The sequence below is a fragment of the Natrix helvetica genome (assembly GCF_964273705.1).
Source record: "Natrix helvetica genome assembly, chromosome: 3".
Lineage (NCBI taxonomy): Eukaryota > Metazoa > Chordata > Lepidosauria > Squamata > Natricidae > Natrix > Natrix helvetica.
The window spans coordinates 52558771-52572004 of NC_138549.1; the positions used below are offsets into that span (position 1 = coordinate 52558771).

Consider the following 13234-nt stretch of genomic DNA (forward strand, 5'->3'; position numbering starts at 1 on the left):
AGCTGAAAGCATATTATTATGTATATTTAATTAATATCAATGTTGTCAAGATTTTGTATATTTATAAACAGTACAGTTATCTTGCATTGAGTTATCCCACGGTGAGTTGTCCCATGGTCAGTTGTCTTATAGCGAGTTGGCTGGGCTGAGATAGCTGGGGCAAGTCAACTGGGATGAGTTTTCCTAAACCGGGATAGCAGTGAAGATTATGGAAATGATTAGATGCCCCAATGTATCTTTTTCTACAAAGATCAGAACAGAGGAAGAAGTAGTTTTCCCTGTGACACTCTTATCGATATGAAAGTTGAACTTTAAAAAAAAACGAATAGAAAAAGTATTGGCATTTTTGAACTTTGCTTTTTGTCATGACTCTTGAAAATACTCTGAATAATAAAATAAAATATACAAAAATAAAAAAATAAATCTTAGGACAAATCAGTTCACAGGATAACCAGGAGCAAGATAGATGGACTTAATTACAATGGATTCACAGTTGGAAGATATAAAGGGCGAGACTTGGGACAGGTTTGCTTAAAGAGTGGTTATGCAATTATATATATGCCCATATATGAAAGTTATTTCCCAAGGAGAAAAGTAGCAAGTATGCATGCAAAATCTACAAATGAATTAGTTTGCAGAGGGTGCCCAGTAAGGTGTTTGCAATATTTTGATTGAAAAAGTTTTAGAGGTGATGCAGAGATATATATGTGAAGTGTAGCATTATTCTGTACGGGCCATGCAGATCAGGTTTTGTTTTAGCAAATTATATTAACATTTTCTGTCAGCATATAAAAGACTACAGTATATGGTTTGCCATATGTTTGTTTACTTATAGAAAGCATTTGATAAATTATTTTTTATTTCTGCAGTAAATATGAACTTGAAAGTTGGTTGTTGAATGCAATAAGAGTGATAATGGAATAAAACACATAAAATAAATGGAATGGTCAACATTTTGCAGAGAATAAGGCAAGAATTGGTGGTATCCCCTTGTTTATGTATAAATAAATAAGGAAGCTTGGGGTGACATTAGAAGTGTATGTGGAAGATGCCATTTTTTGGCTGCGAATCTGAATGATTTACAGTGAACGTTAACTAGAGGACATAGTTTTATTGCCTCTATGAAGGGTTCATGTGGAAAGAACAAAAAGGTAGAACAAAAAAGCAGTGTGTGATGCTGTATGTAACTGAGAGGAAAGCTGTTTCCTTTTCTCATGCTTTAATTTCTTTGTCTTACTATTTCTTAACTCTTTTTTCTGTACTCTTGCTTACCCCCCAAAGGGAATAGCATGATCGGTATGTATGTATGTACTCAGGTAATTGTAGGTTGTCCTCCCAAGTGGAAATTAAGTAGGTCATAACTATACCAATTTTTGATCTTCAGGTTTGATCTGAAGGCTGCTTATTAAGATGTTTTGTAGGACCATATTATTTTAAAAACAGAAATATAAGGGTTAAATGGTATTTAATAAAACACAGCATTGGCAAAGCCATGTGAGACTTGTGCTGTTTGACATAAAATGATTTCAGAATTTTTCATTAAGTTTGCATAAAGCCAATCTTAATTTTTCCAGATGTTAGGTTGACTACCTGTATGAATTAAATCACAGAGATAGGTAACAGATACAACTTTAAAAAGGTGTGCGTTTATTGTAATTATGTACTCTATGTTTAGTATTAAATACTATTCTATCTCTAGTTTTATTGATATCATTTAATGCTTTTAAAAATTATCAAGAAGTCTTGGGCACTGTATAGATTACAGAGCAATTCTGTACAGGTCTACTAAGAAACAAGATCCACAGAAGCTTTCTCTAAGTCTTTTCTTATGCTAAATCTTAAAAGCATGAGATTGTGAATGTTTTTGAGGAGCATTTCATGTGATTTTTCATGACATGTTTAAAAGATTGAGTAATACAAGCTGCAATTAGGCTAATCTGTATTTTAGTACATTGTATGCAGAAGTTAAAAATCTAAGTAGTACTACTGAAGAAAGAAGCATGGTAGTTAAATTTATATTTACCAACAAATAAATGGAGACTAGTATAGATCTATTTCAAGCTATTTAGCTCTCGTCAGTTAGCCATATCCTTCTGGGATTCAAACATGGGCTACTTACATATTAAGTAGATGTATTAACCTCTAAGACAAGGGCTCTCCTCACTTTGTGAACTATACCAGGGGAGAGATTATGTTTTTTTTTTAAATCAGAGCAACGTTGTCTATCCAAATATAGGACAAAGCATACCGCTTTCACCTTTCAGTCCCAATTCAAGAGCCTTTCCCAGGCAGTCAGTTTCATGACAAACTATTTTTGTGTTAAATTTATATTTACCAAAAAGGAAATAAAAGGAGATTAGTATAGATCGGGTGTCGGTGGCTCTTTGGGCCCTCTGCTGAGGCTCCCTGTCCCATCACTGGCTGGCCCCTCCCTTTGCCCTCTCCCTTGCCTGGTCTGAGAAGGCAAGGGTGATGGCGGGGGATGGAGAAGCAGCTGGGGCTGATTCTCCAGCGCCTCTTGTGGAGCTTTTTCCATCCCTTGTTTGTGCTGGGCGTGCCTCAGTCACTTGGGGAGATGTGCAGCCTGCTCTCTGCCCTGAGTCACTGCCCTGGCTTGGCCACGATCGATGCCAGTCTCGTGAACATGAGGGCTGATGGGGTGGGAATGAGATCCAGGAGGAGGGGACGTTGGAAAGGGGGATGGGCCAGCAGCACCCAGCCGCGACTTTAAGAAGCTCACAGCAGTGGGAAAAGGAGGCTGGCCCAGCTGAACCTCACCCATCCACCCCAGGCGTCAGGCTTTGAGAAAGCCCTTGCCAAAGATGTTTGCCCGTCAGCCGATCTCCCCCCCCCCTATGTCTGTGTGTGTGTATCTCATGCTGTCTCTCTGTCTCTGCATGTCTTCGCTCTCTCTTGGAAAGCCAAGTCAGCAAGCTCTCCTTGGGGCGTTTCACTACTCCTTTTATTTCTTCTTTTCAGAAATCTGAGCTGGCTGAAGAAAGATCGCTGGCCTTGGCGGACGCTTCCTTTCCTCTTCCTCTTCCCCCTCCTCTCATGACACCCTGGCCGGCTGTGGCTCGGCTGGGAGGGTGCACACATGCTGGGAGACGCTCAAGCAAGCAGCAAAGGCCCCCCTGTGGTGGGCGAGCACTCTCTGCACATGTGCATCCGCCTGGCCCTGCCACAGCCAGCCAGGGGTTCATGAGAGAAGGAGGGGGACGGGGAGGAGGAGGAGGGTTGTCAGAGCCTTAGTGCAGGAGCGAAGCGGCCCTGTGCCTGCCTTCAGCCACATTTGCATGTTAGGCAGCCTTCGCTCCTGCCATTTGGGCTGGAGCTCACCCCCTCCGCGCTCGGCCAAAGAGCTGCCAAGGGGGGGATGAGGGAAAGGCAATGGCGGAACCTTAGTGCAGGAGAGAATCTGCATCCTGTTGCATCCTGTTAAGACGCTCTTTAAGCGAGCAGCCACCTGCCCGCGTGCACCTTTGCTGCGCTTTGGTGCTCACTTGAGGAGGATCTCCCTATGCATGTGCACCCTCCTGGCCCTGCCACAGCTGGCCAGGGGGTCGCAAGATGAGAAGGGGGGGAGGATGATCCCCCAAAGCGAAGCCTCCACTGTGGCTGGCGATCATTCCTCAACCAGCCCTGATTTCCAAAAAGAAGAAATAAAAGGAGTAGTGAAGAGCCCCAAGGAGAGCTTGCTGGCTTGGCCTAGCCATGGCTTTCCGAGACAGAGGGACACACACACACACATATACAGAGATGGGGAGAGAGAGACATAGAGAGATACACTTAGAGTGATACACAGAGAGTATATAGATAGATACAGAGGGAAGGAGAGAGACACAGGAGGGAAAGAGAAGAGAGGGGAAAATAGGGAGAGGGACAGAGATCCAAATGGCTTTTTGAGTGTTTAAGTTTGCAGACCCCTGGTATAGACAGTCTCTCCCCTGGTATGGCCGACAAAGTGAGGAGAGCCCTTGGCTTAGTAGTTAATACATCTACCTAATATGTAAGTAGCCCGGGTTTGAATCCCAGAAAGGTATGGCTAGCTGATGAGAGCTAAATAGCTTGAAATAGATCTCCCTTTATTTCTTTGTTGGTAAATATAAATTTAACAGAAAAATAGTTTGATGCAAAAACAACTGCCTGCGAAGGCTCCTAGATTGGGGCTGAAAGGCAGAAGTGGAAGCAGTATTTGCTGTCCCATATTTGGCTAGAACAGTTTGCCCTGATAAAAAACACTTCAGTATAGTAGTTGTTACCAGTGTACATTTGTCTGTACAAGGATTTCTTTGCAAACATTGGAAACACATTTTTTAATGCTAATAATTTATTAATGGTAATATTTTCTTTATGAAATTTTTTAATAAGGTTTGTTTTTCCTTTGCATGGAATAAAAACCTATAATTTTATATTCTTTAAAAAATAATATTTCAATTGATTATGTCTTTTTATCCTTATAGCACTGCTTTTTGGTGGAGTCACCAATCCTGCTCATCCAAAACATATTGGGAGCATTGATCCTACTTGTAATGTGGCTGATGTAGTGGAAGGTAAAAGTAAAAATAATTTTGCTTTGCATTTCAAATGTTGATTGCATCTGTTTCTGATCATAAAGTCAGTAGCTATATTAGTTTACATCAAAACATATCTGTTCCTTTCTGTAGTTTAATAGCTTGATCTTTTCATTATTGATGTTAACCGTAGTTAAAAATCAGTCATTTTCTTTCAGCCCAAAATTTCCATACCCACTTCAGATTAAATTTGAATGATTAAACCAAGACACAAGTAAAGTAGCTTCAGAAGCAATATCATGTTTGCCTTTAACTTTGCTAACTATGTTTGGCAGTGAGTTATACATATTGTTGCCCTGTTTGTAATTAATCATCACTTTGGATTTGATCCACCATTTTTTCCATTAATGGCTCATAGTTGATGAGATTATATTATTCATAATTTTCTGTCCTCAAAATTCTTTTTAATCCTTAATGTATTTATTTCACATAGCAATAGTACAAAGACTTACATATCTCTTCATAGTGCTTTACAGCCCTCTCTAAGCGGTTTTACAGAGTCAGCATATTGCCCTCAACAATCTGGGTCCTCATTTTATCAATCTTAGAATGATAAAAGACTGAGTTAACTTTGAAATGGTCAGGATCGAACCCACGGCAACCAGCAGAATTAGCTGACTATACTGCATAACCACTGTGCCACCACAGCTAACACCACATGTTATTTTTTACATTACACTCATTGCTATTATATAAAATAATTGCAAGTTGTATTTTATATGTGATGGTATTGATTTGTGTTCCCAGTACATTGGAGATGAAATAATAGCTTCCTCAGTTTAAATAAATAAAAAATATTGCTTAGCTTGATTATGCCCAAAATTGATTCAGGAGTGAACAGACTTTTTTGTCACTAGATGAAGGTGCAGCATACTTAATATAATCAAGTGAATATTCTTCTTAGTAAAATATAGTAGTAAAAATACTCATAAAAATATTTCAATATTTTTTTTAAATGTCCAAATGAAATACATTGGTAGGATCTAGAGACCTATTGTTTATATTTTTGTGCTTGTTTCATTCATTGAATATTGGAAATAAACTAATGGGTTTAAATACCCATTTCCTTGCTCAAATAAGTTTGTCAGCTGTGAAGCTGCACTGGAAAAATCTATAATAGCATATGGTTATTGAAATAACTATTCCCTTGGGCTGTATTGTATATCTTCATTATGAGTGAGATGTAAACAATTTTTAAGATACCCATTTTCCTTGAAAATAAGAAACACACAACCTTTGTCTTATTTTGCAGTCGCCCATTCACTCCCATCATTTGCTTGCCCGCGGCCAACAGCTTACAGGGCTTCCCAGAGCAGACACACTTTTCGCCTGGATGGAGAAATGAGAGAGACTGGAAGCTTCGTCTGCTTGCAAATGGGACACTTTGAAATGGAGCAATTAGCTTCATTTCAAAGTGCCCCATTTGCAAGCAGACAAAGCTTCCAGTCTTCCTCTGGGTGAAAAGTGCACAGTGGAGCCAGGCGGAGGCAGAGGCACGGGGGAGAAGACACAGGTGATCCTAATGCACCACCCTCCCACTCCATCCCACCGTGCCTCAGCTTGCCTGTGCCACAGCAGGCGCTCATGCAGGGCGGCGGGATCGCCTGCCTCCCCTCCGTGCTTCTGCCTTCTATTGGTGCTGCCATGCAAGCCTCTTATGAGTCAGGAAGCCGCACAGCATGTCCAGATCACCTGTCTCTCCCCTCTGCCTCTGCGCTCAGACTTCTGTGCTGTGCCAAGGGGCCAGCAGGTTGCAGCTGCTGCCAGACACTGTTGGCCCCCGCACACACTCTGCCTTTTGTGCTGACCACACCCATTCCCCAGGCTTATTTTTGGAGTAGTGCTTATATTAGGCCCACTCAAAAAACCCATGCTAGGGCTTATTTTTAGAATGGGTCTTATTTTCAGAGAAACAGGTAGTTTTCATGAAAGGTGCAGGAATAGCTTTGAAATTTGAAGCTTTTATTAATATGCATTTTTGGTTCTTAAATTGGGCTGTGCAATCTTACATACAGTATATTACAGAAGTGGGTACACCCCCTCACATTTAAGTATATCTTTTCAAATAAACACTGAAGAAATGACATGACTATAATGTAAAATAGTGAGAACACAGCTTGTATAATAGTGTAAATGTGCTGTCCCCTCAAAATAACGCAACACACAGCCATGACTAAACACTTGGCAACAAAAGTGAGTACACTCCTAAGTGATACTGTTCAAATAGGGCCCAAGTAGCCGTTTTCCTCCCTGGTATCATGTGACTCATTAGTGTTACAAGGTCTCAGATGTGAAGGGGGAGCGGGTGTGTTAAATTTGGTGATATCGCTTTCACTCTCTCATACTGGTCACTGGAAGTTCAACATGGAAGTTCAACATGGCAATGAACTCTCTGAGGATCTGAATAAACAAATTGTTGTTCTACATAAAGATGGCCTTGGCAATAAGAAGATTGCCAAAACCTGAAACTGAGCTGCAGCACGGTGGCCAAGACCATACAGCAGTTTAACAGGACACGTTCCACTCAGAACAGGCCTTGCCATGGTCAACCAAAGAAGTTGAATGTCCGTACTAAGCGTCATATCCAGAGGTTGGCTGTCAGGCATACCTCCTTCAGCACCAAGAAAGAAACCACTTAACTCCATTTGTAACATTTCCACTTGGGTTCCAGTAGAGTGCACTTTAAGTTCTACTAGAATGGTCATGAGGCGAGATCACTTCCGGTCTCCGAAGGCGACGGACGTTAGTCCGCTGTTCGCTTCTCCGGTGGGCTCCTTTTAGGAGCACAGGCGGTCTTGGAGAGACCACCTGCCGTAGGGCGGCTTGCTGGAACCTCCCGGATAGGTGGCAGCCATGGGGGGGTCTCCAGTTTCGCCTTAGGAGCCGGGGAGCCTAGGGGGTGCATAACAACACCTTCGCTGAATGGATTCTGGAAGGAAAGAGTGCTGGAGGTGAGAAATTCGCTCCAATCTCCTTAATTGCTTTTAACTAACGAGTAGCGGCTTTTTTACAAGTTGTGGATTCAATCTGTTTGAAGTAGGAAGATTGGAGGGGGGTTGCTTTTTTTCTTCTACCCCTCTCAGGCAAAGAGGCATTTGGACTGTCTCTCAATCTCGGAATGGAGATAGAGAGCAAAAAATTGAATTAGCCACTTGAACTAACTGTGAAAAGATTTATATCATAACTGCAAGAGCTGATTGCTGAGTTTTGAAAGCCTTATGGAAGTTTTTAATGTTCTGCTCCTGATCCCGAGAAGGAGCCAAGATGGCCTACTTCCTTCTTCTTCGCACTTATAAATGAAGTCTGCCTTTTGAAACTATCTTTGAAGAAAGTCTAGCTTTATATTATCCCCCCCTGAGGGACTCTTGGAGCCTCTCCTATTACGTGGTCTTTCTGGATTTGGACTATTTGATTTCCTTTTTTTTTTTTTTTTGAGTGAGTTTGTGGCTTGGAACTGTGACAGAGGGTTAATTTTCACTTTTGGATTTCCCTGTCTTCTCGGACTCGCTTGGCTGCGCGCCTCACAGACGCCATTTCTTTTGCAAAAGATTTTTACTCTTCTGAACTTAGACAATGGGGCCCAGAAAACCACCTACAGGCAAAGCAGCCTCGGCACCGACTTCTACTGCATCCAGTCCAACTATTCAACAGACACAAATTTCATCATTTTTACAAGAAAAAACTGGAGAGAATTCAAAAGATTTATCTGTTACTCAGATATTTCAAGCTAATATGCAGGGACAAAATGAGTTGAAAAAGGAGGTAGCAGATTTAGAGATGAGCTTCAAAGTGTGCAGCAACAAATAACAGAAAATAAACAGAGAATTGGTGTGCTAGAGGAGGGCACGGCTGGGCTGGGGGAGGTGGTTAAGGCAGTCCAGAAGGGGAATATAGAATTGGAAAATTTTATGGCAAAGATAGAACTTGAAAGAATGTCCTTCTTCCTCAGATTCCAGAACGTACCGAAGACAGAAGATGAAGATCTTAAGGATATTATGAGTACAATTTTAGCAGAATATATTAAAAGTGATAAAGGACAGTTAGGGTGGGATCTGGATCTGGTTTATAGGATTAATTCAGCATATGCCAGAACACATAATATTCCAAGGGAAGTACATGTTAAGTTTTTTAGGAAGACCATGAGGGATGAGATTCTAGGGGCTCAGAGGAGGGGGGCACTAAAATATAAAGATAAAGAAATTGCCTTTCTTAAGCAAATTCTGAAAAAAATAAGAGATAAGAGGAGGAAGTATTTCTCCTTATCAAAGAAATTATATAATAAGGGAATTTGGTTTAAATGGTTATTGCCAGAATGAATGCTGATCTTCTGGGAGGGAAACAGAATTAGAATTAACACAGTCGTGGAGGCAGAGGCCTTCATTAAAAAACATAGTGCCCTCCTAGAAGACGGAAATATAAGTAGTAGTGAAAAAGGCAACAAGACACAAGACATGAAGGAGCGAGGGGCTGCGGCTCCGCCTGGGGACAGGGGCGAGAGAATAATGGGACTCAGGTCACAAAAATAAATATATCTGGAATATCATTTTAATTGTTGATATATTAGAAAGTGGCAAAAGAGATGATTGAACACATGGTTGATACAATGTATAATAAGATGCTGTTTCTGCTTATCTTTTATCTTTTTTTTTCCTGTAAAAAGTTGTGAGAATTGGAGAGATTCCTACCTCTAGCACGATGGAGCTGCCAAAAAAATTTTTTTGTATATCCACCTACCCTTTCCCCCAAAAAATTTTAAAAACCAATAAAATTCTTTCAAAGAAAATAGAATGGTCATGGAGCCTGATCGGGGACTTACCACATGGTCGTCATCAGAATCGCTTTCGCTTTTTCCTGAGAGAGAGGAGGGTTCTTCTTCTCCTAGGTTGGGAGGGAATTCTTCAACAGGATCCACCCCTTTCATGGTGGTGTCCTTTCATTTCCCAGCTCTGAGCTTTGCTCTCCTTTTTACTCTCTTCTTCTCCTTTCTTAATACCTTCTACTTTTAAATCATTTTTATTAACTTTTTAAACTTTTAACTTTGCTCTCCTTTTTACTCTCTATTTTTATTCTTTAAAAAAACACTCTTCTATTTTTAATCAATTTCTAACTTTTAACTTTTAAATTTGTTCTCCTGTTGCTCTCTATTTTGATTCCTTTTAAAAAACATTCTTCTATTTTAATCAATTTTTAACTTTCAACTTTTAAATTTAAATTTTTTTAAGTTTACTACCTGAGAGGCTCATCTTTTACTCCAGCTTTTACTCCAGTTTTTACTCCAGGTAGTAAAGCCCTTAGTGAATGAGAGGAAAGTTTTCTCTACTAAGCAACAAACTTGCTATCCATGGCTGAAACAACACCCAGACAACCCAAGATAAAATACTTTTTTCAGATAATGGATACTGCAAACTCTCTACTGCAAAGTGATAAAACAGACCAAGACAGGTCTCCTACTTGGAACCACGGGATGGCCTCTCCCAGGGGAAAGAAAACAAAGACGGCACAGCGCTCACCAAGCAGTAGGGAAGATGGAACTGGATTGCAGGGGCAGCAGAGAATTGATGGATGCTGTCAGCTTGTTTCTCCAACTGTGGGTTGTGCATCCTCCCCCCTTCCCCAGCCGGACAGCTGCGGGGCTTCGGCACTGTTTGGGGAAGCACGGCCTGAGGAGAGTCAGTTGGGAGGTCTGCTGGGAGGCTCACAGATCCCTCTGCATACTTGGAAGACAAATGACTCAGCAACTTTAAGTGAGCCAGCTCCATGCCGGGATAAGGGATTAGAAATCCCAACTTTAATTCCACCGCTTTCTGGTGGCCCTGCCCCAATGGAGGCCCTGAAAATGATTGGAGAAGGAACTGGGCAGCAGACAAGGAAAAGGAGCAGATCTCCCGTTGACTTGGCTTTTCAACCTCTCTTGAAGCAATCTAAGATTGAGGACTTTGTTTTGACTCAGTCTTCTGGTCGGGGAGCTTCTGAAGGTGCCACCCCCCAAGCTGAGAATGAAGACTTACCTGAAACTGCGGCCCCTAACCACCCCTTGCATGAGCCTACACTTGTAGAGCTTCTGGCTCAGCAATGTTTTCTGGTTGCAGAAACTACAGCGAGCATTCAGCTCCAGCTTGATAAAATAGTAAGTACTTTAAACTACTTAGTCTCCTGGATTACCAGTGGGTGTTCTGGGAGGATCGCTCAGCAGTCGGTGGTGGCGACAAGGTGTTCCCTACCAAATCCCAGGGAAAGCTTTAATAAAAGCACTGGCCAACAAAATCTTGGTCAACAAAATTCTATTAACAGTCTGAATTCCGCATCCTATGACGCGATTAGCCGCCTGGTCTTACAGCCAAAACAGGTGGCCTTCATCATTAACCCCATTAATGGCAAATTACCTTATTGGAGTTCAATGCAGCTGGCGAGGGGTCACCTATTTAAGTTACTGGGGCTCAAAGCTGATGATCTGAAGAAGGTCGAACCCTTACCCTCCCCTGAATACTGCTCCAGAGTGCTACTTAGTTTCGACAATCCCAACATTCCAAAACTACTGTTCAGAAGAGGATCCTGGTTAAGATCCTTTGGCATCTTGCCAAGAAGAGTCTTCAAAGACATATCGATTAAGCCACTTTTGAGTAACTGACAACTTGTGAATGGCAGGAGATTTATTGCCCCCAAAAGATCTTCAGTGGCATATATTAATCGTCTGGGATACGATGCACCATATATTAGCTATATACCTACTTCTGCACAATCCTCAGCTGGCATTCTCTGAGACGGTAGGCTAACTGCTCCTCCTACAACTGGCCAAATCAGCCCCCCGCAGCATGTAACATCTTACCAGGAAGCTTCCCTTGATTTGATCAGCTGGGAAGAGGTGGCCCCAAAAGAAGCGACATCAGCTCAGGGCACCCAAGGTCTCTTGGTTGATGGGTCCCAGGTCAATGTCTCTGGGATTCCACCTATCTATGGGACTGATGTGTGTCAAGACGGCTTTTGGAACCAGGAGGAGACGCAGCTCTTTGGCTCCTTTAGAGCGCTTCCTCAATCGGAAAGATCCCAAATCATAAAGCGTCTGGATGCAGTTAAGTCCAAGCTTTGGAGTCTATCAATCTCTGACAAGGATTCCTTTGGACCTCAGGGATTTTATACTGATTTACCAGCAGACGCTCCATTGGCATTTTCTCCAAAATGTTTAATTCATAAACCTGGAGACGCAGGGCTAACTCAAACCCCGCTTGATGACACTGCCGAATACCTTACAACTAAGCAACCAGTCAATGCCACAAGTACGAACTGGAGTGCGCTTAGAGTCTTACAGCCCCACGAGCAAGGCTCACCTCCCCTCTCTTTTCCCCTGCTTTTGCCTCCCAAGAGGATGACCTTGCCATCTAATAATGGATGTATTTTTTTGGATCCGAAGGGTGCCCTGGAAAAAATTAACACAGAATGACTAGTAAACCCAGTTACACCACCACCACCCCCCGCCCTGCACACTCAAGTGCCTTTCGTGGAACATTGCAGGCTGGGGGCGAAGATGCGGCACTGCAGAATTTGCTAACTATATCCACTCATTCGATGTGATCCTGCTTCAGGAGACCTGGGCTTGTGATAAGATATCCTTTTCAGGGTTTACGGCCATTTCATTGGCCGCTATTAGACAATCTATGGCAGGGAGGCCTAAAGGTGGTCTAGCTTGTTTGGTCTCTACTTCTTTGAAAGTGGAGACAGTGGAACTACCCCCCTGTGGCTCTTTAGCTATGGCGCTTTTAATTAAGAAAGGACGTAGTAAACTGTTAGTGTTCAATGTTTATCTTCCCCCGGCGAGGAAGCAAGACGATATCAAGGCTCAATGGGGCACGCTGGAGAACTATATTACCTGTATGGAAACTAAATTCCCAGCGATGTACATCCTAATAGGGGGTGACTTTAACGCCCGTCTGGGAGCTCAAGTCCCCCCAGCGATAGAGGCACTCTACCCCCAAGAAACCCTCCAGGCCATAGGTCATCTGACTTCAGCCAGACATTCTAAAGACGAATTAACAAATTTTGCTGGCATCCAGTTAGCCCTTCTAGTAGCCCAACACAACAAGATATTTTTTAATGGGAGTACCCTAGGTGATCTGGCTGGCGAATTTACTTTTAGTTCCTTATGTGGGAGTAGTGTTATTGATTTTCTACTGGTATCTCGACCCTTAAGAGAGGCAGTCCGTTCTTTTTATGTGGATTGCCTTACGCAGAGCGACCACTACACCCTGGTTACAATCATTGAGCTTTTTTCAAATACACATCTCCCTAGAGGCCCTCAGATATTAGATCCCTATGTGGCCTCGTATACAAGGAGGATCAAATGGTCTCCCAATATTGAAAAAAGGTTTCACTCCTTTTTATCATCTCCGGAGTGTCTCAACTTGTATAATCAGGTACTAGCAAGCAGTGGCTTGGAGATAGTCTTGGCCTTTGAATCACTAATTAACAGTGTCCAAAGGGAGCTTGGAGCTGCCTGTGGGCCGAGTGGTCTATATCAATCACGAAGTAATACTTGGTTTGACAAAGATTGCATGATGCTTAGGAACCAGATTAAATGGGTTTACCTGCTCTACCGCAACCGGTGGGGACAAACACCTACCAGAGGACTACTACCGCCTGAAGCGGGAGTACAAAGGATTAATTGC

General features: G+C 42.3%; 1 protein-coding gene across 2 annotated transcripts in view; it reads left to right on the forward strand.

Moving 5' to 3' along the window:
* The window catches only part of PDK3 (pyruvate dehydrogenase kinase 3), a 131686-nt gene that overhangs the window by 80621 nt on the left and 37831 nt on the right, over positions 1-13234 (forward strand). For both annotated transcript variants that reach the window (XR_014175081.1, XM_081949271.1), the window contains exon 6: positions 4464-4553. Coding sequence is in view for 1 of the 2 variants with exons in the window: in XM_081949271.1 (XP_081805397.1) it covers positions 4464-4553 (90 nt within the window). In the remaining variant the exon portion in view is untranslated. The remainder of the gene's footprint in view (positions 1-4463; positions 4554-13234) is intronic.